Source organism: Carcharodon carcharias, chromosome 25 (assembly GCF_017639515.1).
Source record: "Carcharodon carcharias isolate sCarCar2 chromosome 25, sCarCar2.pri, whole genome shotgun sequence".
Taxonomy (NCBI): domain Eukaryota; kingdom Metazoa; phylum Chordata; class Chondrichthyes; order Lamniformes; family Lamnidae; genus Carcharodon; species Carcharodon carcharias.
Window position 1 is genome coordinate 14,551,165 of NC_054491.1, and position 26,289 is coordinate 14,577,453.

Genomic DNA, 26,289 nt, shown 5'->3' on the forward strand with positions numbered 1-26,289 from the left:
TTTGATAAAAGTAATGCACTGTTAATGAACTGAGAAGGATGGAGGTAACCATCAAATAACAATTCCATTTCAACACATCTTTTATTACATGGAAATTACAGTCTTGCATTGATCGATGAACTAAATCCATTTTTACTATAGGATTTTAGTTTACAATAGTTAAGGCCAGCAGGTAGGACAGTGGTTTATAAACAGACTATATACCATTAGTGAGGAGTACAAATAATTTACAGTCCTGGTTATTGCAATGGAATATAAAACTAGGTTTCAACTATTGACCTAATTTACTTGAGTATACAATATTTCAGTAAAACATTTTATACTAGGTCTGAGTCTAGCCATAAGTAACATGTTAAATATTTAACATTAAAATATTTCTTTAAAGCACAAAAAATCTCAACCATTTGCCTCTTCCCAAATCCATTTGGAATAGTCCTCTGGTCATCTCTTGTCCCGTTTTCTTTTTTTGCCTTCCTCTAACCTGAACTGATGCCTATAAAAACGAAAGAGAAGTCAATTCAAAGTGGTGGACAACACTTAGCAGCCAAATGCTGAGGCTAGCAGTTTGCACCAATTAAGTACAAGGAAACAAACTTTGGGGGTATACAAAACTTATTTGGTCAATGATTGGTGGTTTTGATAGGACAATGCATGGGAAGGAGGTTTGAAGCCAGGAAATAAAGTTATAGAAGCAATACATTTTTATCTATTACACTGATGCAGAAGTCCATACCCCTGAACCCAAGGCACTAGCAAATATTGCATGAATCAAAGTCCCCTAACCTTGATTGCCACCTTCTGCCGTCATTCCAGACCCGGCCAAACGAAGGTAACCAGGAATCATCCGTTTCTGATGTGTGGTTGAAATTTGCACCAACTCTATTTGGAGGAAGTTTCTTCAGTTTCTCTTTCTCTTCTAAAATTAAAACAAACCTTGAGTACCTGGTGAATTTAATTGTACAAGTATGTCCTAAAACCCAGCTGGAAGTTGCTGTAGATTGACAAGTGCCACACTTGTCTTCAATATCACTTGATAGAAATGAGGTTATTTGCCCCACCCAGTCCATTCTGGTTTTCCCTCCTTTTTAGCAGTAGTCTAATCTCATACCTGGCCAAGCTTTTCCTCTAAAACAAAGTATTCCATTAGTTTAGTGTCCTTTTAAGTAATGAAACACTTCAAATCTTTATGCTCTTCCACATTTCTCAATTTTACCTAAAATGTAACTACTTTTAGAGCAGTTCAACACACCACCTCACAATGAAATTCATTCAATTTAAAGTATTGTCTATAATGTGGACAGTACTTCAAGACTTGTATTGTTTCTGTTTATAGTGTACAATCATAAAAGAATACTAAATAAAAGCAGTCGGTATACATGCTGAAAGGATGGCAGCAGTTTAAAAGGGGGGGGGGGGTTTACCACTTCAAGGACAGTTTGAGATATGCAATAAATGGTGGTCTTGCTTGTGAAGCCTACATCCCATGAATAATGACAAAAAACTTAGGATTGAAATAGTGAACAGTTTGAACACCCCGTTATAAAGCTTTAAAACCAACAAAAATACGCAGGGGAGATTCACGGTTCAGGATCACGATTTGAGAAGTTGGTATTTTTAGCTAATAGTGCAGAGAAGTCTAAGGGCAAACCTCAAAAGGTTCAAAATTATGAAAGGATATGATGAATAGATTGCTTCCCTTGGTCAGTAAGACAGTAACCTGAACATAAATTAGAGTGGCTTGAACATTTTTTTTAGTGGGTACAATATGTTACATTGTCATAACTAGAAGAATATTAAAGAGTACAAGGAACAAGCAAGAAAATGGGATGAGATTAGCTAGTTAAAAGTGGCTCACTGACCTACATTGCTTCCAAGTACAGCGAACACCTCAATTTTAAAATTCTCAGCCTGGTTTTCAAAATCCCTCAGTAGCATTACTATGTAATCTCCAACTCAACAACCAGAGATCTCTATGGTCCTCCAATTCTGGCCTCTCCAGCATCCCCAATTTTATAATGCATTGGAGGACATAACTTCAACTACCTAGACCATAAGCTCTACCTCCCTCTCCTCTGAAGAGCAGATGCATTGGCTGCCTGTGGCACCGGACTTCTGGGAGTGACAGAACAACTTGGTTGGGCTCCTCCTTCAGCGTGTGCTTTCTTCCCAAGCTCACCATAGCTGGGCCCCCGGAGGGCACATGTATCATCATCTCAACTGACCCCTGTTAGCATGGTGTATCTTGGGGCAATGCTTGCCTGCATGCAACAGGGAAGTGGGGGGAGAAAGAGAGCAGCACGGAAGCCCACATGGTTCAGGATTGTGGCACTGAAACAGGCTGAGCGATGTGGTTCAGAAGAGAATATGATGCAGTTGAAAGAAAGGACGGACAAAAAAATTAAGGTTGAATCTAGGAAATATAAAGGGTATTGCAATTTGTGTCACTGAAAGTAGCTGATTGACCCGAACTAGCCATACAGTGCACAGGGTTGTCATGAAGGGTTCAGATAAAGGTGTTTCTAGGAAATCCACGCCATAGAGTCTGTCATGAACAGGGCTGAAGATGTTCTGCAGCAGTGCACCATTTGTGAAGATTGTGCCTGTGGAACTCAGATTGCTTGGGAGCTGCTGACAGTTGAGGATTGAGGCTAAATCCTTGAAGAAAAAGCTGGAATTCTACCCAAAGTACTTCAGAGCTTTGAAGGGCTTTGTGGCTGAAAATGGTGCCATATATGCTGAGAACACACTCCAGTAAATTTTAGATCTTTATCTTTGTCATCTCTGCTATTTAATGTGCAATTTTTAGTTTATATTGACCCCAATTTGCCTGTCAATTTGTTTTTTTATGTTGATTATTAAAGTTACAAAAGTGAAATCTTGAGCATTAGTTTTCTTGTTGGTAAATTCGGTTCTTTTGGTTTGTTCGTCTCCATAGAGACAAACCCAACTCTTTGATCAATCTTTTGGTCACCTGTCCTAAAATCTCCTTATCTGGCTCTGTCAAATTTTGTTTATTAATACACCCATGAACCACCTTGGCGACATTTGTCAATATTTTATACCATTGGTGCTATATAAATGTAAATTGTTTTTTGTGTAGTAACATTATGATTCCATAATATTTCAACCCATTCTAATTAACTAGCCATCCCGAATATCAAACACATACTCTGTTGGATAAACTCCTCATAAGATGGCCCTATTGGTTTTGGTGTAGTGTCCGGATCTTCCTCATCGATAAGCCAGGGTGGAATTGCACCTGAAGTCAGATGTAAAGATTATTAACTGAAGATAAAGATACAATCACTACAGCATGATCTTAATCAGATTAGGTTTTGCTTCAGTTTTAATTCTACCACATGTAGAGTTAAAAGGTTGAGAAAAGTAAAAATGGCAATATTTAACCTAAAAAGCAGCATCTTTTATTGTACAGAGGAATTTGGTCTAATTTATTTCACAAAGCTCAAATAGGCTTGCAGTTTGAGATTTTGTAGAATAAAGTGAAGATACAGATATCCACCAGGACTGCCCCCTGCCCTTATGATCCTGAACATTGAGTAAAATGAATATTTTAAACAGAAGAATTTATATGAAAAATAATTTACAGCTAAGTTGGAAAGGTAATTGATAACATTTATGGTATACAGTACACAAGGACCCAGATGGTGAGTTGTCCTCACATCTGTTGTGCTGTTGAAGGCCAGTAATACACTGCTTTTCTCTTAGCTGAGAATTGTGGGAATATCTTCAGCAGTTCAAAAAGGTGACTTACTATTACCTTCTCAATGGCAACCAGGGATAGGCAATAAATGCCAGCCTTGTTAGTGATTCCCAGAATATTAAGGAAAAAAATCAGAAAGAGGGAAGACGGAAGAAACCAAAAGAAAATAAAAGTTTTATCAAATATAAAAATGGTCCAATTACATATGTTGAGTCACTTGAAAGGTATTCACGTTTCTGCAAATATTCTACACCAAAAACATGCTTTTAAAAAATATCTATAGGGTACGCCTATGCTTTCTACAACTCTACGATGGAGATTGTGAAATTTAGTCATCAGATTTTGCAGTACTATAAATTTACTAATAATGCATTCCACTGTATGCTTGTATGTTAATCAGCAGTATTCACTCAAGTGATATTCAAGTCACTTCACCAGACTCTATATTATTGTGAAAATTGCAAATTACCACTTCATATGGAAGATGTTTGTTTACTGATCACAGCACCATTCCAAATATATAACACTTACATAATCATCTTTTGCCCAAATCCCACTTCAAAAATCAGTCATACATTACACACTGAAAACCTGCACAAAGTGACATCTTCACCTGTGTGAATATTTCCAGTTTCTGTTCTGGATATCTGGAACTGTAGAAAAAGTTAGACAGACATTAATTGCAAATCCTAGCAGACCAAATCTAAATAAAAAATTCACATAATTTAAAAAAAATTCAGATATTTGTCAGTATCTTTTTCATCTTTTCATATACTTATATGACCAAGCTACATGGGTCAGCTACATCATGTTTACTTAGAAACATTAGTTATGCCATTCCAACAATTATGTAGTTTTAACCTATATCAATAACATAACCACTACGTAAATACAACTGCATTGCTGATCACAAGTCAAGGGACTTAAAATCTATAAACCTCTCTTTAAAGTGGATGGTTGACATTAGGTTTATTTTCAGAAAACCATCTCAAACCTGCAGCATTTTCTCCAAAAGCTTTGTCAAAATCCAAACAGCTGATGCATGGAGTATATCTGATTTCAGCACAAGCCATGAAGGTTGGATTTACGCATTGACTTTAGTGTAAACCACCTTGTCGTGTCAGTAGAGTGAGAGTATGATGTTACATAAGCCAGCTGACTTCCAGTCACACTTGGAATTGTAGTCCAAGTACCGGCCTCAGCAGATTAGGTCCAAACTCTTTCCTGTAGCAACAACACTGAAATGCCACAAAGCTTCCGAAAGTAGAAGGGAGTTGAATGAGCCAGTGCAAATTTTCTCCCTAAACCTGCTGCAAACTCAAGAGTTCACTGCAATGCAAAGGAATCAGGGGTGCAGTAGCATTGCACATCAAACTTTCCTTCCATTTTAATAGATTTCACTGCAACATCTAATGCTGTCATACACCCAAAACACATTTTGACACTTCAGAGAAGTACCTCACTACATATTCACACATCACCTGGTCACCAACGAAAGTCAAAGTTTGTCCATTTGTTATACCACCAGAATAAGGAAAATGTACTCCACTCGGTCCAGGTTCTGTCTCTTCAGTGCTGTAGGTAACAACACCATGACATGCAGAGAAACAGCAGAATTATCTGAATAACTTATGTAAAAAAAAGCATGTTTCCGCGCACCCCCCCCAACTGAAAACAAACATCTGGATGGAATTTTCATTGAGAGCATGAATCTATCACTCTGGACCATGGCTGACTTTCACTGGTAGCATGCAACATAACTACAAGGTTCTGTAGCCTGAGCAACAGCAGACTGAATACCGTTGGCAATTCAAACACAGAAATTAAAACTGTGTACTTATATCCTCACTCTACCAGACACGTTGCAACATTAAGATTGGAAACTCGAGACAAAACAGCATTTTTACTTCTACCACTCCTCCTCAACCCTCTGCAATTTGTGGTGTTACCACACGTTCACAGTGGGTCTTCCAATCAGCAGTTTTATTCTGGAATAAAACTGTCCAAGCAATTGCTGGTCTCAGAAATATTCCCCTTTTCAGCACCTTAACATCACCCTGTGCTAAAGGTCTCCTACTTGCACTGACGATCATGGATTGTCTTTGTACCAATTACTCTGAGTAGAGAGGTTTGACTTGGTTAGAAAGAAATGAGGCGGGTCTTGGCCACAGGAGAGGGGAAGTCAAAGTTGTCTTAGTGGTTAGTTTGTGGCTAGCACTGGCAGGGGCTAAGGGGCAGATGCACACCAGTCCTCCAAATTGCTGAACGGGGCACAGCTGGGAACAAAATAACTTAGTAAGAGAAGTGTATTTTACATTAATTCCTTTCAATCCTGCCAATGTGTATCACAGTTGAGTACTCAATAATCCAAGAAATAGGAGCAGAAGTCGTCTCTACTGAATAACTGGTACTCAGGGATAGCTTTAGTTGTGTGCCACCCTCCCCTGTTTAATAGTTCTACTGTTCCTGGAAAAAAACATTTCAGCCATTAAAATAAGCATCAAGGGAATACAGACAATAGCTTACAGGATCTAAGAAAATGTGGATCTCCAAGGTCACAACAGAAAGAAATATGGTGGCAGGGGGATGGAAGAATGGAGACGGGGGTGATGAAGTTATAGGTCATAATCTGAAAGTCCTCCACCCTCTAGTGGTTCTATCTATATATCTGTGAATAAGACTTAATTTAGATGATGCCACAGCAAAACCAGCTGTTGGAAGAGAAAGACAAGCTGCTAGATGTTCACACACATTCTTTCGATCAAGTGTAAGGATGAATAATCTGACTCCACAACTGTGCTAATGCCACTCTACAACTAGCTGCTGGAATGCACATAAGCATGACTCTTTCCAATTGCCATTTTCCCTACTAAAGGCATCTAGCATCTAGCCTCTGGCACCACACCAGGGGGCGGGGGGGGGGGGGGGGGGGGGGGGGGGGGGGGGGGGGGGTGGAGGTGGGAAAGAGGAGAAGTATACCCAAGCCTACATGCATGGTGCTATATGCTGACTTTCCAACATGGGGTAGCACCATGGGGTTTGATAACTTTTAATATCTGCCTTTTAAGACCCCCACAAGCTGATATTCAGGTAAAATTGACAGCTTTGGCCTGAGTTTACACATCATAATCAGAGCACAGACTTTAAAAATACTAAGGAGCATGTTTTCCAGGAACCAGAGACAGAGGGAGATACTGTTGCAATTACAGCAATGCCTCAATTTATGCAACTCTTCCTGGGGTATGGTCCCATCAGAGCAGGTAGCCTTCCAGTATCAAGTCATACAATACCCGGTCAATCTTCATATGCGAGCCTTGATAACAAATATTCAAGTGCCTGATCCTAAGCTTACTCAATATTCATATCTATGCAATTTCCAACGTAGATTAAAGTGTCACAAGTAGGACTGATTGCTGTGATAATAATAGTATTTAAACATTTCAGAAGAATATCCAGAGATTTAAAAAAATAAAAACATTTCTCTTACCTCTCATAGTGGTTGACTGCAAACACTGGGAATCCATCAACAGAATTCTGCTCTGCCTGTGGCTGGTTTTGATTCAGGAAAAATCAACACTTTTTTTCTTAAAGTTTAAAATAAAGCATCAGCAGTAACTATTGCACTAGTGACGAGCAAGCAATTTATCTGTAAAATGCGTTCTAGCAGAGGTATGAAGTTTCTAGATATTCAACTCCAATGGACTTGGTGTATAGGATATAATCCACAATACATTCTACTTGACTTTATAAGTGCTCCCTCTGCATTATTTAGATAACAGACTCCCAGCTATAAACTCTCATTCAAATCACCTGCATTGGTAAGATCTCAGGGCTGGGTAAAGGAGTCACATCCTTCCTGTGTTCCAAGGCTGCTTGAAGCAATGCTAATGCCTTCCACACTTGAGCCATACAAATACAGAGGATGCCCTCCACTTTAGAATGAGGCTGTAGACAGAAGCTACCTTGCCCACCTTGAACCAGGTGACAACATGGAATGCTCGAAATGGAAATCCACAACACTGCCCCTACCCTCCTTTAACCCAGGTTGGATGAGCTGTGGGGAACCGTGAAAATAGCAGATGAATGGGGAAAAGAGAAACACTTCAAAAACAAATCAAACTTTTCAATTTCCAAACATTCCCCTTCATTGTTCCTATATAAAAAGGAGACTAGAATTAAATATGCTAGTCTAGGAAATAATTACATGAATAGAATGACACTATATCAAATATTGTGACAAACCATTGTAACCAAAGTAAATAAAGTTTGTTTTGTGTTACTGTATTGCAATGGATATATTTACTATGCCCATTTTCTTCTTAACATCCAAAGCAGAGGATCAGTTTTCTATTATTCCCGACAGCTCACTGGGAAAGAGAAAATGCACTTGAAAATTTATATATGCAGGTAGAGTATTCTTTATCCAAAACCCTTGGGGCCAATTGCATTTGGGTTTTCAGATACTGCATATAAACTTACATCACAATAGCCTAACCCTAGGCTAGCTCTAGTCTAATGTAAATTAATGGCCAGAAAAGTAAGATGTATCACTGAATAATAAATACAGGGTGCCTGTAATAAGTTTCATCACAAAAATCATAAGGTAAACAGGGCAGAAAAACAAGGTTAAAGGTTGATGAAGTTCAAAAAAAAAGTGCAGCTTTTGAAAGTGTTCGGTTTTCAGATTTATGGATAAAGGATATTCGACCTGTATAAAAAATCATTCACAGTTTAAAATAATCCTCATTTCCCTCTTCCTTTAAGGCACAGAATCATCACTGGGGTGCAATCAGAGAAAGATGTTCAGTTCTCTTAAAATGCATAGATAGAAAACTCAAAATATACCCAACCCGACTAAAATGCAATTTAGGAGAAGGTTTTCCATCATAATGAGGCACCCCACCACTGAACATCAAGCCATTGTTTCCAGGACTGTCACTGACCTCATCTCCTCTGGGGATCTCCGGCCCACAGCTTCCAACCTGATAGTCGCCCAACCTCGGACGGCCCGCTTCTATCTCCTACCCAAAATCCACAAACAGAACTGCCCCGGTAGACCGATCGTCTCAGCTTGCTCTTGCCCCACAGAACTCATTTCTCGTTATCCTGACTCCCTTCTCTCTCCCCTTGTCCAGTCCCTTCCCACCTACATCCGTGATTCCTCTGACACATTACGTCACATCAACAATTTCCAGTTCCCTGGCCCCAACCGCTTCCTCTTCACCATGGACGTCCAATCCCTCTACACCTCCATCCCCCACCAGGATGGTCTGAGGGCCCTTAGCTTCTTCCTCGAACAGAGGCCCGAACAATCCCCATCCACCACTACTCTCCTCCGTCTGGCTGAACTTGTTCTCACACTGAACAATTTCTCCTTCAACTCCTCTCACTTCCTCCAAATAAAAGGTGTGGCTATGGGTATCCGCATGGGCCCCAGCTATGCCTGTCTCTTTATGGGGTATGTGGAACATTCCTTGTTCCAGTCCTACTCCGGCCCACTTCCACAACTCTTTCTCCAGTACATCGATGATTACTTCGCTGCCGCTTCATGCTCTCGTTGGGACTTGGAAAAATTTATTAATTTTGCTTCCGATCTCCACCCCTCCATCATTTTCACGTGATCCATCTCTGACACTTCCCTTCCTTGACCTCTCTGTCTCAATCTCTGGAGATAGACTGTCCACCAATATCCATTACAAACCCACCGACTCCCACAGCTATCTCGACTACAGCTCCTCACACCCCGCTTCATGTAAGGACTCCATCCCATTCTCTCAGTTCCTTCGTCTCCGTCACATCTGTTCCGATGATGCTACCTTCAAGAACAGTTCCTCTGACATGTCCTCCTTCTTCCTTAACCGAGGTTTTCCACCCACGGTCGTTGACAGGGCCCTCAACCGTGTCTGGCCCATCTCCCGCGCATCCGCCCTCACGCCTTCTCCTCCCTCCCAGAAACATGATAGGGTCCCCCTTGTGCTCACTTATCACCCCACCAGCCTCCGCATTCAAAGGATCATCCTCCGCCATTTCCGCCAACTCCAGCATGATGCCACCACCAAACACATCTTCCCTTCACCCTCCCTATCGGCATTCCGTAGAGATCGTTCCCTCCGGGACACCCTGGTCCACTCCTCCATCACCTCCTACTCCTCAACCTCCACCTATGTCACCTCCCCATGCCCACGCAAAAGTTGCAACACCTGCCCCTTCACTTTCTCTCTCCTCACTGTCCAAGGGCCCAAACACTCCTTTCAAGTGAAGCAGCATTTCACTTGCATTTCCCCCAACTTAGTCTACTGCATTCGTTGCTCCCAATGTGGTCTCCTCTACATTGGAGAGACCAAACGTAAACTGGGCGACCGCTTTGTAGAACACCTGCGGTCTGTCCGCAAGAATGACCCAAACCTCCCTGTCGCTTGCCATTTTAACACTCCACCCTGCTCTGTTGCCCACATGTCTGTCCTTGGCTTGCTGCATTGTTCCAGTGAAGCCCAACGCAAACTGGAGGAACAACACCTCATCTTCCGACTAGGCACTTTACAGCCTTCCGGACTGAATATTGAATTCAACAACTTTAGGTCGTGAGCTCCCTCCCCCATCCCCACCCCCTTTCTGTTTCCCCCTTCCTTTTTTTCCCAATAAATTAAAAAAAAAAATTTTTTTTTTTTTTTTAATCTTTTATGCTCTCCCCACCCCCACTAGAGCTATACCTTGAGTGCCCTACCATCCATTCTTAATTAGCACATTCGTTTAGATAATATCACCAACTTTAACTTTAACAACTATGTGTTCTTTTGCACTACTGTTGTTGACATCTTTTGACGATCTGCTCCTATCACTGCTTGTTTGTCCCTACAACCACACCCCCACTCCACTTCTCTCTCTCTCTCTGCCCCCCACACACACACCTTAAACCAGGTTATATTTCAACTCTTTCTTGGACTTGAACTCAAGTTCTGTCGAAGGGTCATGAGGACTCGAAACGTCAACTCTTTTCTTCTCCGCCGATGCTGCCAGACCTGAGTTTTTCCAGGTAATTCTGTTTTTGTTTTTGTTATGTTGTATGAATAATCAGTCTGTACTTATTGTATGAGTTCCTCTAGTTTTTAAACTGAGCATCATCTTTATTGCCCCCAGTACATTAAATCTCACCAGGGCCACCCATATTTTGCCTTTGAACAAATAGCTGAGGTCTGGGACCAAGTTGGAGGAAAGCAATTCTGTTCTCAGATTCAGAAGTTTAAAAAAAAATTCCTGTGATGTAAACATTTTTGGCATGCACACGTGTATAGAGGGGTTGGAACCACAGAAAGTAGGACATAGGGTGAGGCCATTCAGCCCATTGAATTGGAGCCATCACCTGAATCCACTTTTTCTGCTCATTTTTTATAACCTTTTATAGAATGGAGAAAAATAACTTGGGTTGATATCCCCAACTCAAAACAGGAAAACCAAAATGAGTTAAATGTTCATGCATTACTAGAACCATATTCAGGGGCATTACTGTATATAACAGTTCTACTTTTCAAAAAAAAAATCAACTCTATGATACTGTTCTATGAAAATTAAAACAATTGCTATAGATAAGAGATTTCTAGGTTTGGGTTGGTTTAGTTTGAATTTAGTGAAAAACACAGCATCGCTTAAGATTTTTGAATCCTTTTCTTTCCTCTCTGTAGGCCCCACTCTGCTAACTCACCAAAGTAGCCAAGCTCTGTGAGTCTTAACAGGCAATGTTGGCAGGCCACTGGTGAAACTAATTGAAGTCAAGTCAAGCCCAACCCCAGCTTTATGCAATATCTACACAGACACTTATTGGGGCGACAGGGGAAGGGGAAGGAGCGCTGGATTGTGATTGACACAAAGAATCCTAGTTTTCTGACTTTCCACTCTAGGCCAATTGCAGCCACCCTAATGTTGGCCTCACTGAGATTAGCTAAAACAAATTAGGGATCAAAATCTGGGGCCTTTTTTACAGCTTAGCTATATGCTGCCTTAACCCAGCAAACTATCAAGGTAGCCCCATTTAATTCTTTTAGAATCATTGTGCAGTACATAGATCAGTAGGTGTAAAATACAACAGTTGCCATGGATACTGTTCAGGCTCATCCAGGTAAAACCAACCTCAAAGGCAGCCTGCACTACCTCCTGTCTTCTCCGTTCCACTTCTCGAATATATTCTGCTTCCTACAGAGGATTGACCAAACGACAAATTAAAAATAATCAGTCATATAATAATCACTGGAGTGAAAAAGTCGAAAGACAATGGAATTTATTACACAAAAGTGGGTGGGGGGGTGGGCAGGCGGAGAGAATCACAAGCCTGCCTTTACACAGAGACGGTATATTATTGATAACAAATACACTAATGGGTTGGTATTAAATTCCACTACAGTATCTGAATTCAATTATAAGCATTCAAAAAGATGAGTAGGTTAACTCCTTTGTTAAAATAGCAAACAAAAGGATTCCAGCTTATATTGTTAACAAAGATGCTAATGTATCAATATGATTGCAATCAGTGTCTTAAATCATTCAAAAATACCAAGCTTCTTTGAATCAATAAGAAAGACCATCCTTTGCAAATTTTCAACACCAGGAGAGCACAAGATGCATTTTCTGACCAGCAATGTTCCCACGGATACATAATTGGATTAACACCAGTGTTACAAAAAGCAGAGCACTTTAGTACAATAAGATATACCTCTATATTCTCAGTAGTCACTGTGGTTTTGTTTCCATTAGATTTTTTCAGTAATAAACAGGACATGCTCCATAATTTTCACAACAGAAATGTAAATTTAGAGGGCTTACAGTATACCTGAATCTAATTATTTAAATGGTTGAAAAAGTGAGACTTTGCTCGACCTATTACAATTATCAACCTTCTTTTATTCAAACTAAAATTTTATTCTGCCCAAGTCCTCTCCCATTTTGTCCCCACGCACCTCCGGTAGCTGGGTGTGGACAGCCAATCCACTTCTAAATCTCGACCCATTCAGGTTAATAGCAGTTGCATGGACAAGCCTGGTGATGTTTCTGCCAATCCTCTCAGATTGCGTTTTGGAGGCCTTTAGCCTCTACTCAGCAGCACACCGTACTGTACAACAACATAGTTGAGATGCAGCAAGTCACTGGAAAAAGACAGACTTGCACATTTCACAACACCTTTCACAACCTCAGGACATCCCAAAGTACTTTTCAGCCAATGAAGTAATTTTGAAGTGTCATCACGGTTCTAATGTAGGAAATGCAGCAGCCAATTTGCAAGCTCCCACAGAGTGACGAAATAAGCAGATAATTTTTTTCCCGTGGTTTTTGATTGGGGGAACAAAATTAGGGAAAACGCTTCTGCTCTTTAAAATTTCTCCATTTCTTTGAAATAGTGCCATGGGATCTTTTATGACCACCTGAGGGAGCAGCCAATGCCTTTGCTTAACACCTCATCTGAAAGACAGCACAGCTGACAGAGCAGCACACACACAATACTGCACTGAGTGTCGGGATAGAATTTGTGCTGAAGTCCTTTGAGTAGGACTTGAACTCAACCTACTGACTCAGGCGAGAATGCTACCCACAACTGACACCTTAATAATAACACTGCATAGAACTGGATTCATTTACACCAAATTAATACATACACACCTGTTTAATATATTCATCCTCCTTCTCTTCATAGTTTTCCACTGCCTTTGCGACAGCTTCTTTGAACCTTAAGAAAATACACAGTGGAAGAGAATTCTGAAAAACAATGCTAGATTTTAATGACTTCAAAGTGCATTTTTCTTCTCTCATAATTGGCCTCCAATAGGCAAGTCCCCAATTAAGGAAGCAGGTAGGGCCCCCTAAACTCTATCAAAAGTGCGTGCATATCACTCTGCAACATAGTAAAGAACAACAAATGGGAAAAAAATCATAGAAAAACGGTTGCCAGCTCATGCAGCCAGTGTGGATTTGCAGTAAGACCTCAAAAAGGAGTTGGCCGAGGTCCTGGATGAAGCTAATGCCACTGTCTAGAGAAGGTTGTAACCTTTCGTTCACAGTTGTCTCATGGGTCTTGTCTGACCGCCACTGGAGGCTTGGAATGGAATTTTCCCCAGTTTTCCCTTTTATCCCCAAATTAATCTCATTTTCTCTAAATAAAAATGTTTTTTGCCTCTTTGAGGGAGTTGACATGGCTGATGGTGAGTAGGCCCTTTCCTGTCTGTCATTTTCGTACATTAATTGTTGAACAGTGTTGAACATTAGTACAGGGCTATATTTCAAAACAAGTCCCTAATCTCCCGCCGCCTTTTTAATATAAACTCTCAGGAGTTTTGAAGAATGAGAGGTGATCTCATCGAAACATTAAAAGGCTTGAGAAGGTACACAGGTACACACACAGGTTTTCTCCGCTGGCTCAAGACCCTAGAACTCAGAAGCAGAGTCTCTGGATAGGGGGCTGGACATTTAGGACAGAGATGAGGAGAAATTTCTTCATTCAGAGTTGTAGATACTCAGTAGTTGAGCGTTTTCAAGGCTGAGATTGATAAACCTTTTGGAATCACAAGAGATTAAGGGGAGCAGACAGGAAAGGGGAGTTGAGGTTGAAGATTAACCATGATTGTACTGAATGGCCTTTCCTCTCGTTTCTAAAGTTATACAAGATCAATTGTTGATAATACAGCATTGATTGCAGTCAAAATCCACCACTTACTTCTCATAAGCATCGCCAGACAGCAGAAACTTGTCTTTCAATTTAACGTCTGCTTTGTTTTCCCACCAGAAAATGTTGGTTTGCTTCAGGTGTTCTGAACTGCACAAGAAAGTCAAGAAGTTAGCACTTAAAGGGCAATCATATCAGTTGAGATGACTAGTGCTTCCTATTTTATTGCAAATCAGAGCAACGAGTGTAACCTAGTTGCCAGTCGTGACCACTGAAATTTTCCCTCATTGTAGCAGGGAATTCTTTATTCTACAATGGATTGAAGTGGGGAAGAGGCAATTCAGTACCTCTCAAAGTGTTCCAGCAGCCCTCCATACAGCACAGCGAGGCTCTCGTTCGTGATGTGTTTCTTCACATCCCTCTTGCAGCAGTAGCACCAGAAGTTCTGCTCGTGCTCAGTGAAGTCATATTTCTCCACTTTCACTTCTTTAAGAAACGGCTGAGCATCTTCTGCCTGGGGATTAACAGCAACCACTTTTAGAGAAACCATCGTTGCTTTGGTGAACTTCTCTACATTGTACTCATCAAATTTACTTTTACAAAAACAAGATGGAATCTTTTGAAAGCCTGTCAAATACTTTCCTGCCAAGTTCTTAATTTAATTGCAATGCTTTTTGTTGAAAACTTGCAAGACAAGTATCTCTCTGTCTCACTAAACATCTCCAATAATAAGCATGGAAAGTGTTAAATGTTTTCACAAAAACAGCAAGAATGGGGGTGAATGATAATGGAAGAGTGAGGTAAATTCCAATCAAACATAGAAACATAGAAAATAGGAGCAGGAGTAGGCCATTTGGCCCTTCGAGCCTGTTCCGTCATTCATGATCAGGGTTGTTCATCCAACTCAATAGCCTGCTCCCACTTTCTCCCCATATCCTTTGATCCATTTTGCTCCAAGAGCAATATCTAACTCCTTGAAAACATACATTGTTTTGGCCCAAACTACTTTCTGTGGTAGCGAATTCCACAGGCTGACCACTCTCTGTGTGAAGAAATTTCTCTTCATCTCAGTCCTAAATGGTCTACCCCGCATCTTCAGACTGTGACCCCTGGTTCTGGACTCACCCACTATTGGGAACACTTTTCCTGCATGTGCCCTGTCTAGTCCTGTTAGAATTTTATAGGTTTCTACGAGATGCCCCCATATTCTTCTAAACTCCAGTGAATATAATCCAAACCAACTCAATCTCTCTTCATATGTCAGTCCCATTATCCCAGGAATCAGTCAAGTAAATCTTCGCTGCACTCCCTCTATAGCAAGAACATCCTTCCTCAGATAAGGAGACCAAAACTGCACACAATATCCTAGGTGTGGTCTCATCAAGGCCCTGTATAATTGCAGCAAGACATCCCTGCTCCTGTACTCGAATCCTCTCGCTATGAAGGCCAACATACCATTTGCCTTCTTTACTGCCTGCTGCAACTGCATGCTTACCTTCAGCGATTGGTTGCACATTCCCTTCTCTCAATTTATAGCCATTCAGATAATAATCTGCCTTCCTGTTTTTGCTACCAAAACACTTATCCACATTATACTGCATCTGCCATGCATTTGCCCACTCACTCAGCTTGTCCAAATCACACTGAAGCATCTCCCCATCCTCCTCACAGCTCACCCTCATCCCCAGCACACCCTCCAACCCAGCTTTGAGTCATTTGCAAATTTGGAGATATTACATTTAGTTCCCTCATCTAAATCATTAATATATATTGTGAATAGCTGGGGTCCCAGCACCGATCTCTGCGGTATGTCACCCGTTACTGGCTGCCTTTCGGAAAAAGACCCATTTATTCCTACTCTGTTTCCTGTCTGCCAATTGGTTTTCTATCCTCTTCAATACACTATCCCCAATCTCATGCGCTTTAATTTTACACGCTAACCTCTTATGTGGGACTGTGTCGAAAACCTTCTGAAAGTCCAAATAAATCACACCCATTGGCTTCCCCTCATCAACTCTACTAGTTACATCCTCAAAATATTCCAGTAGATTTGTCAAGCATGACTTCCTTGCTAAAAGCAAAAAACTGCGGATGTTGGAAATCCAAAACAAAAATAAAAATACCTGGAAAAACTCAGGTCTGGCAGCATCTGCGGAGAGGAACACAGTTAACGTTTCGAGTCCGAATGACCCTTCAACAGAACTAAGTAAAAATAGAAAAGAGGTGAAATATAAGCTGGTTTAAGCGGGGGGAGAAGAGCTGGATAGGGGGCCAGTGATAGGTGGAGATAGCTAAAAGATGTCACAGACAAAAGGACAAAGAGGTGTTGAAGGTGGTGATATTATCTAAGGAATGTGCTAATTAAGGATAAAAAGCAGGACAAGCAAGGTACAGATAGCCCTAGTAGGGGTGGGTGAAGGGATTGAAATAGGCTAAAAGGTAGAGATAAAACAATGGATGGAAATACATTTAAAAATAATGGAAATAGGTGGGAAAAGAAAAATCTATATAAATTATTGGGAAAAAAGGGGGAAAATCAGAAAGGGGGTGGGGATGGAGGAGAGAGTTCATGATCTAAAATTGTTGAACTCAATATTCAGTCCGGAAAGCTGTAAAGTGCCTAGTCGGAAGATGAGGTGCTGTTCCTCCAGTTTGCGTTGAGCTTCACTGGAACAATGCAGCAGGCCAAGGACGTACATGTGGGTATGAGAGCAGGGTGGAATGTTGAAATGGCAAGTGACAGGGAGGTCTGGGTCAAGCTTGCTGACAGACCAAAGGTGTTCTGCAAAGCGGTCACCCAGTCTGCGTTTGGTGTCTTCAGTGTAGAGGAAACCACATTGGGCTGGAGTTGGCGGAAATGGCAGATCCTTAGATAATATCACCACCTTCAACACCTCTTTGTCCTTTTGTCTATGACATCTGTTAGCTATCTCCACCTATCACTGGCCCCCTATCCAGCTCTTCTCCCCCCACCTTAAATCAGCTTATATTTCACCTCTTTTCTATTTTTACTTAGTTCTGTTGAAGAGTCATACGGAGTCAAAATGTTAACTGTGTTCCTCTCCGCAGATGCTGCCAGACCTGAGTTTTTCCAGATATTTTTATTTTTGTTTTGGATTTCCAGCATCCGCAGTTTTTTGCTTTTAGCAAGGAAGTCATGTTTGACAAATCTACTGGAATTTTTTGAGGATGTAACTAGTAGAGTTGATGAGGGGAAGACAACGGGTGTGATTTATTTGAATGTGGAGGCTGGTGGGCCCCTCCCTCTGGATTCTTACCTTCTCTTGATCTTTTCATTGAGAGCTGTCGGCGTGACATTTGTAGTCTCAATTTCTCTGCTCCTCTCACCCACTCTAACCTGTCTCTCTCTGAACTTGCTGCACTCTGTTCTCTCAGGACCAACCCTAACATTGTCATCAAGCCTGCTGACAAGGGTGGTGCTGTTGTCTGGCACACTGACCTCTACCTCGCAGAGGCAAAGCGTCAACTCGCAGATACTTCCTCCTACCTCCCCCGGACCATGACCTCACCACTGAACATCAACCATTGTTTCCAGGACTGTTACTGACCTCATCTCCTCTGGCGATCTTCCTTCCACAGCTTCCAACCTCAGTCTCCCAACCTCGGATGGCCCACTTCTACCTCCTACCCAAAATCCACAAACAGGACTGTCCCGGCAGACCGATCATGTTCCTGCCCCACGGAACTCATTTCTCGTTATCTTGACTCCCTTCTCTCTCCCCTTGTCCAGTCCCTTCCCAACTACATCCATGATTCCTCTGACACCGTACATCATATCAACAATTTCCAATTCCCTGGCCCCAACCGCCTCCTCTTTGCCATGGACGTCCAATCCCTCTACACCTCCATCTCCCACCGGGATGGTCTGATAGCTCTCCGCTTCTTCCTCGATCAGAGGCCCGAACAATCCCCATCCGCCGCTACTCTTCTCCGTCTGGCTGAACTTGTTCTCACACTGAACAATTTCTCCTTCAACTCCTCTCACTTCCTCCAAATAAAAGGTGTGGCTATGGGTACCCGCTTGGGCCCCAGTTATGTGTGTCTCTTTATGGGGTATGTGGAACATTCCTTGTTCCAGTCCTACTCTGGTCCCCTCCCACAACACTTTCTCCAGTACATCAATGATTGCTTCGGTGCTGCTTCATGCTCTCATCTGGACTTGGAAAAATTTATTAATTTTGCTTCCAATTTCCACCCCTCCATCATTTTCACATGGTCCATCTCTGACACTTCCCTTCCCTGACTTCTCTGTCTCAATTTCTGGTGATAGGCTGACCACCAATATCCATTACAAGCCTACTGACTCCCACAGCTACCTCGACTACAGCTCCTCATACCCCGCTTCCTGTAAGGACTCCATCCCATTCTCTCAGTTCCTTCGCCTCCATCGCATCTGTTCTGATGATGCCACTTTCAAAAACAGTTCCTCTGACATATCTTCCTTCTTCCTTAACCGAGGTTTTCCACCCACGATGGTTGACAGGGCCCTCAACCGTGTCTAGCCCATCTCCCTCGCATCCACCCTCACACCTTCCTCTCCCTCCCAGAAACATGATAGGGTCCCCCTTGTCCTCACTTATCACCCAACCAGCCTCCGCATTCAAAGGATCATCCTCCGCCATTTCCGCCAACTCCACTATGATGCCAGCACCAAACACATCTTCCCTTCACCCCCCCCCGGCGGCATTCTGCAGGGATCGTTCGCTCCGGGACACCCTGGTCCACTCCTCCATCACTCCCTACACTTCAACCCCCTCCCACAGCACCTTCCCACGCAACCACAGAAGGTGCAACACCATCTCTTTACTTCCCCTCTCCTCACCGTCCTTACACTCCTTTCAAGCAAAGCAGCATTTCACTTGCACTTCCCTCAAATTACTGCATTCGTTGCTCACAATGCGGTTTCCTCTACATTGGAGAGACCAAACACAGACTGGGTGACGGCTTTGCAGAATACCTTCGGTCTGTCCGCAAGCATTACCCAGACCTCCCTGTCGCTTGCCATTTTAACACTCCACCCTGTTCTCATGCCCACATGTCTGTCCTTGGCTTGCTGCGTTGTTCCAGTGAAGCTCCATGCAAACTGGAGGAACAGCACCTCATCTTCCGACTAGGCACTTTACAGCCTTCCGGACTGAATACTGAGTTCAACAATTTTAGATCATGAACTCTCTCCTCCATCCCCACCCCCTTTCCGAAATCCCCCCCTTTTTTCCCCCCAATAATTTATATAGATTTTTCTTTTCCCACCTATTTCCATTATTTTTAAATGTACTTCCATCCATTGTTTTACCTCTACCTTTTAGCCTATTTCGATTCCTTCACCCCAGCCCACCCCTACTAGGGCTATCTGTCCCTTGCTTGTCCTGTTTTCTAACCTGAATTAGCACATTCCTTAGATAATATCACCACCTCTTTGTCCTTTTGTCTGTGAAATCTTTTGGCTATCTCAACCTATTACTGTCCCTCGATCCAGCTCTACTTTACCCCACCTTTTTCCACCTTATATTTCACCTCTTTTCTATTTTTACTTAGTTCTGTTGAAGAGTCATAAGGACTCGAAACGTTAACTGTGTTCCTCTCCACAGATGCTGCCAGACCTGCTGAGTTTTTCCAGCTATTTTTATATTTGTTTATCATTTCCTTGCTGATTGTCCGATTCTGCTACTGTTTTCCAAGCGCTCAGCTATTAAACCCTTTATAATGGACTCTAAAATTTTCTCCACTACCGACATCAGGCTGACTGGTCTATTTTCTGTTTTCTCTCTCCCTCCCTTTTTAAATAGTGGGGTTACATTAGCTACCCTAAATCTGTAGGAACTGTTCCAGAGTTGATAGAATCTTGGAAGATGAACTCCAATGCATCCACTATCTCTAGGGCCACTTCCTTAAGTACTCTGGAATTATGATGGGGTTTATGATGTTTAAAAAGATTTGCTTGGGTTGATACAAAGAAACTGTTTCCTTTGTTGGAGTCAAACAAGGGGGCATAACCTTCAATTATGGTTAGGCAGTTCAGGAGTGCTGCCAGGAAGCATGTCTGCAGACAAGGCTTGTGGAAATCTGGAACTCTTCCCCACCCCCACCAAAAAAAAGGTGTTGATGTTGGGTGGGGGAATGAGGGTTCAATTGAAAATGTCAACATTACAGAAGGATAGATTTTTATTAAGCAAGGGTATTAAGTGTTACTGAACCAAGGCAGCTAAATGGAGTTCATATACCCATGATCGAATTGAATACAGAATAGCTTACTCTTCATCCTATCCCTGGAAGTGGTGACAGCATTACAGAGCACAGGATGGAGCTACATGACCATTACTATCTATACAGTTTACCTCAAACTTGATTTGTAGTGTTTATTCTCATTATTGTCACTGTGGTATGTTTAATTAGTCAGAGGTTGTGTGCACCCGATAAAGAACCCATGAAATCATTTAGGATCGCAACAGTAAAAGGATGAATACGAACAATTCATTGCTCACCCAATGGCCTGCTATCCTTCATTACTTCATGCACAAGGTCACATTTCAGTTGACATGGATGAGGTTTGCCCCTTAAAAATTGACTTTTCACATCAATCGCAAGAGAATATCTGGAGTGAGCTCAAATTATAATAAAGCGTTATCCTCTATAATTAGTTAATAATAGATTTGGTTGACCTACATTCATGTGGCCACAAGGCTGAGTAATGATACTGCAGCTGGCTACACATTGATTAAAATACGCTGACATACAAGCTTTCAGGAATGTTACCAACTTGTTGTTAAAAACAAAAAAAAAATCAAATTACCCAATTGAAATTTAATGAAAACAATAAAGTGATTTTAAGTATAACTTTAATTTGAATAACTGAAAATCCAATTAAGGAACTTCAACTTAAGAAGCATAAACAACAGAGTAAAAAAATTAAAGGACTGGGCACACTAACCTATTGCCCTAAAGGTAAGTGGTATGTGCAATAATGTGTCTCAAATCCCACAGCTGAAAAAGCATCAAGGTCACTTCTTCCTGCAAGCTCTGGGATAATATTTATCAATTATGATCTGAACACCAAAAGTGGTAGAATTGATTATATCTGAAGGTTAACAGTGAATGGTTGAACCTGACTACAGTTTATGATATGCCATCAATAAATATTGGTCTAATTTTCACAGTTGACCGATGTCACTGAACAGAATTTTTAATTATTATTCCTTCATGGGTAGAGGACATCTCCAGCAATGCCTGCATTTATCGCCCATTCTGGTGATGAGCCATATGCTTGAAAAGCTGCAATCTGTGTGGTATAATTGCATCTACAGTGCTGTTCAAACAAGTTGAAAAAAATCACTGCCCACAGATGTCAGTTACAGAGCAACTGGGAACAGTACTTTTTTCAGAAACATGATAACCAGAACCACAGCAGCATCTGTTACATAATTATGAAAAAAAAGTGATGCACTGTGTGCCTTTCTGTATCTGACTTCAATTGTCAGCACAACAGTGCTCAAGTTCTTAAAGACACTTGCAGTTGTTCTTTAACAGTATTGATGATAGTGGCAGTAGAATTCAACATTAGTGACATTAACTTTGCTATTCCTTTCAAAAACGAAGTGGACACACACACACTCTCACACACTGAATTACTAGTTTTAGTTGAGTCACAGCATTATCTAATACAACTGTCAGTGGCCTGTTGCAGAAAGACTCTGATAAAAGGCAGGATCACCAGTTCCCATGCCATCAGCCATCACAAGATAGAAATATGCTATTGTCATGTTTCTCTAGGTTTATCCAGTCAATGGCTGAGCCACAGACTAGGAAGATCAAAACATCATCCCCTAGTCTGTGCTGAGTAAGCTGATCCCAGCTGAGGTGACAATAAGGATGCTCAAATTGGCCTCAGTGCCTTTGGATGACAGAAGGAAAATAAATCAGGACTTAAGGTACTAATAATTATCTTCGAATAGTTAGGCATGGGATTCCCACCATATTTAATCGACATGCTGGCCAAGCTTCATTGTAAGCAATGAGTTAGGGTCAGAGCTGACAGCACCCCCTCGGAATGGTTCAGTCAAAAAGGGTGTTCTCTCACCATATTTACTCAATATCCTAGCAGGAATGGTTATGAGGCACACACTTGATGGATACAAAGATGAGATACCAATTGACAGACAAGTTTCAAACCTTTGATATGCTGATGATATTCTTCTACTCGCTAACTCAGTGGAGCAGCTACAGGAGCTGGCGAATCATTTCGATCAAGTAAACCGGAATTACTGACTCCAGATCAATGTCGACAAGACAAAGGGGAGGGGGATGGGTAGAAGGTCCTGCCAGATTCTGATTAAGGGAGGTCAGCTTGAACAGGGTGATACCTTCCTGTTATCTTGTGTCACTCATCACAGAAGATGCAGAGTCTACCAAAGAAATTTGGGCTAGACTTAAAAAGGGTCATGGAGTTGTGAATTCTTAAAAGAGTACAGAGTAGCCACAGCATCTCGATTACAATGAAAATTTGTCTTCTGAAAGCCCTTGTGGGGCCAGTGACAACGTTTGGTAGTGAAAGCTGCACCATCAAGAAGAGTGACAAGGCTTGAATAAGAGCATATGAAAACGAAAGGACTTGGGGGGAGGGGTGGGTGGTGGGGAATCCTGTTTCACTTTCAACAGTGTCCCATTGCCCTGTTTGTAACAATACTCTGCAATGACACTCGGAATTGGCAACATTGTGGTGAATTACAAGGTATAAATTGTAGACAATTAAGCTAATTAATAAATATATCAAGTTAATTAAATCAAATATAACAAGCTATATTTACACATATCTTTAAAAGGGCATTCTGCATTAAAGGATGTTGCTCTTTTAGGCATTTATTTTTAAACAAACACAGCAAAGTGGGTCAGCAGCAGACAGTCCAGGTGCAGATCTCCACATAATTATTCAGGCAGACATAGTACCTTTAGGGGGGTGAGGGGAGAGAGAGGGGGGGGGGGGGGGGAGAGAGAGGGGGGGGGGAGGGGGGGGAGAGAGGGGGGGGGAGGGGGGGGAGAGAGAGGGGGGGGAGGGGGGGGGAGAGAGAGAGGGGGGAGGGGGGGGGGAGAGAGAGGGGGGAGGGGGGGGGAGAGAGAGGGGGGGAGGGGGGGGGAGAGAGGGGGGGGGGGGGGGGGGGGGAGAGGGGGGGGGAGGGGGGGAGAGAGGGGGGGGGGAGGGGGGGAGAGAGAGGGGGGGAGGGGGGGGAGAGAGAGGGGGGGGGAGGGGGGGAGAGAGGGGGGGGTGGGGTGGGGGGGAGAGGGGGGGGAGGGGGGGAGAGAGGGGGGGGGAGGGGGGGAGAGAGGGGGGGGGAGGGGGGGAGAGAGAGGGGGGAAGAGGGGGAGAGAGAGGGGGGGAGAGGGGGAGAGAGAGGGGGGGAGGGGGGGAGAGAGAGGGGGGGAGGGGGGGAGAGAGAGGGGGGGGAGGGGGAGAGAGAGAGGGGGAGGGGGAGAGAGAGAGGGGGAGGGGGAGAGAGAGGGGGGGGAGGGGGAGAGAGAGGGGGGGGAGGGGGAGAGAGAGGGGGGGGAGGGGGAGAGAGAGGGGGAGAGAGAGGGGGGGGAGGGGGAGAGCGAGGGGGGGAGGGGGAGAGAGAGGGGGGGAGGGGGAGAGAGAGGGGGGAGGGGGAGAGAGAGGGGGGGAGGGGGAGAGAGAGGGGGGGAGGGGGAGAGAGAGAGGGGGGAGGAGGGGGAGAGAGAGGGGGAGGAGAGGGGAGAGAGTGGGGGAGGAGAGGGGAGAGGGGAGGGGGGAGGAGAGGGGAGAGAGAGGGGGGAGGAGGGGGAGAGAGAGGGGGGAGGAGGGGGAGAGAGAGAGGGGGGAGGAGGGGGAGAGAGAGAGGGGGGGGGAGGGGGAGAGAGAGCGGGGGGGGGAGGGGGGGGAGAGATGGGGGGGGGGGAGGGGTGGGAGAGAGAGGGGGGGAGAGAGAGGGGGGGGAGGGGGGGAGAGAGAGGGGGGGAGGGGGGGAGAGAGAGGGGGGGAGGGGGGAGAGAGAGGGGGGGAGGGTGGAGAGAGGGAGAGGGTGGAGGGGGAGAGAGCGAGGGGGGAGGGGAGAGAGACGAGGGGGGAGGGGGAGGGAGAGGGAGAGGGGGAGAGAGAGGGGGGGAGGGGAGAGAGAGGGGGGGAGGGAGAGAGAGGGGGGGGAGGAGAGAGGGGGGGGGAGGGAGAGAGAGGGGGGGAGGGGGAGAGGAGAGGGGGGGGAGGGGGAGAGAGGAGGGGGGAGGGGGAGAGAGAGGGGGGGGAGGGGGAGAGAGAGGAGGGGGAGGGGGAGAGAGAGGGGGGGAGGGGGAGAGAGAGAGGGGGGAGGAGAGGGGGGAGGAGGGGGAGAGAGGGGGGAGGGGCGGAGTGAGAGAGGGGGGGAGGAGGGGGAGAGAGAGAGGGGGTAGGAGGGGGAGGGAGAGAGGGGGAGGAGGGGGAGAGAGAGAGGGGGGAGGAGGTGGAGTGAGAGAGGGGGAGGACGGGGAGAGAGAGAGGGGGGAGGAGGGGGAGAGAGAGGGGGGAGGAGGTGGAGTGAGAGAGGGGGAGGACGGGGAGAGAGAGAGGGGGGGAGGGGGAGAGAGAGAGGGGGGGAGGGGGAGAGAGAGAGGGGGGGAGGGGGAGAGAGAGAGGGGGGGAGGGGGAGAGAGAGAGGGGGGGAGGGGGAGAGAGAGAGGGGGGGAGGGGGAGAGAGAGAGGGGGGGAGGGGGAGAGAGAGAGGGGGGGAGGGGGAGAGAGAGAGGGGGGGAGGGGGAGAGAGAGAGGGGGGGAGGGGGAGGGAGAGAGAGAGGGGGAAGGGGGAGGGAGAGAGAGAGGGGGAGGGGGAGAGAGGGGGGAGAGAGGGGGGAGGGGGAGGAAGAGAGAGGGGAGGGGGAGAGGGAAGGGGGGGGGCGGGAGAGGGGGAGGGCTCTGCCTCTCTTCTTCCCCCCGGGGAGGGAGAACTGGGCCCCAGGCCCCAGGCCCCTCTCTCTCTCACCTTCTGCAGGAAGCGGCCTAGCAGCGCCTCCAGCCTCTCCTGGTGCTTCAGCCCGTACACATGGCCCCGGCCCCTGAAGGAGGTCTGCCTGCAAACCTCGCAGTAAAATGTGGCCTCGGCCCCGACCGCCCTCTTCTTCGTCTTCTTCCCCATTCGGGAGGCCGAAGCTCGGGCATCCGGACACTCACATCCCCAATAGCGCCCGCCCACTAACCCTCGGCCAAACCATTAAAGGGGCGGCTGCCCAGCCTTCACCTTTAAGAGGCCGCAGCGATGGGCTCCCTCCTCCCCACCCTCCCGCGCAGAGCGCCCCCTGCCCTGGAGGACCACATCAATTCTTGCATTTCTATAACGCCTTTCAGGATCACAGGCCATCCTAAAGCCCTTTACAGCCAATGAAGTACTTTTCCAAGTACAGTCATGCAGGACCCATTCTCAAGGCATTTTCCTTCTCAAGGGCAGTTAGGGATGTGCAGTACATGCTGGTTTAGCCAGCAACACCCATATACTGTGGAATTTTTTTTTAAAAGCGCAGCAACCAATTTGTTCACAGCAAGCCCCCCGCAAGCAGCAATGTGATAATGACCACACTGATAATTTTCCATGATGTTGTTTAAGGGATAAATATTGGCCAGGATACTGGGGATAACCCCCTGCTCTTCTTCAAAATTATGACATGGGCTCTTTTACATCCACAGAAGAGGGAGGACAGGGCCTCAATTTAACACTTCACCCAAAAGGCTACACCTCCAACAGTGCAGCACTCTCTCAGTGCTGCATCAGCCTTGATTTTTATACACAAGTGCTTATGTCGGGCTTAGAACCCACAAACGTCTAACCCAGAGAGGAGTGAGCTACCAACTGAGCCGCAGCTCACTTTAAAAGCTGACCTCAACTCAATAGTGCAACAGCAGCCATCATTTGCATTTATATAGCATTTAATG

General features: G+C 44.5%; 1 protein-coding gene across 1 annotated transcript; it reads right to left on the bottom strand.

The window, feature by feature from the left end:
• Positions 1 to 62: 62 nt before the first annotated feature.
• On the bottom strand, positions 63 to 25,582 carry cenatac (centrosomal AT-AC splicing factor). Its single transcript, XM_041174208.1, has 11 exons — positions 25,346 to 25,582; positions 14,714 to 14,880; positions 14,418 to 14,516; positions 13,367 to 13,433; positions 11,846 to 11,908; positions 7,209 to 7,270; positions 5,203 to 5,296; positions 4,335 to 4,374; positions 3,170 to 3,259; positions 784 to 916; positions 63 to 493 (listed from the first exon to the last, which is right to left on the bottom strand). The coding sequence occupies exons 1-11, from the start codon at positions 25,496 to 25,498 to the stop codon at positions 442 to 444; spliced, it is 1,020 nt and encodes a 339-aa protein (XP_041030142.1). The 5' UTR covers positions 25,499 to 25,582; the 3' UTR covers positions 63 to 441.
• Positions 25,583 to 26,289: the final 707 nt, after the last annotated feature.

Coding starts and splice junctions, on each gene's coding strand:
- cenatac (XM_041174208.1), bottom strand. CDS start 25,498: ATGGGGAAGAAGACGAAGAAGAGGGCGGTCGGGGCCGAGGCCACATTT. Junction 13,434..14,417: donor TCTGGCGATGCTTATGAGAA/GTAAGTGGTGGA, acceptor TATTTTCTTAAG/GTTCAAAGAAGCTGTCGCAA. Junction 917..3,169: donor TGAGGAGTTTATCCAACAGA/GTATGTGTTTGA, acceptor TTTTAATTTTAG/AAGAGAAAGAGAAACTGAAG.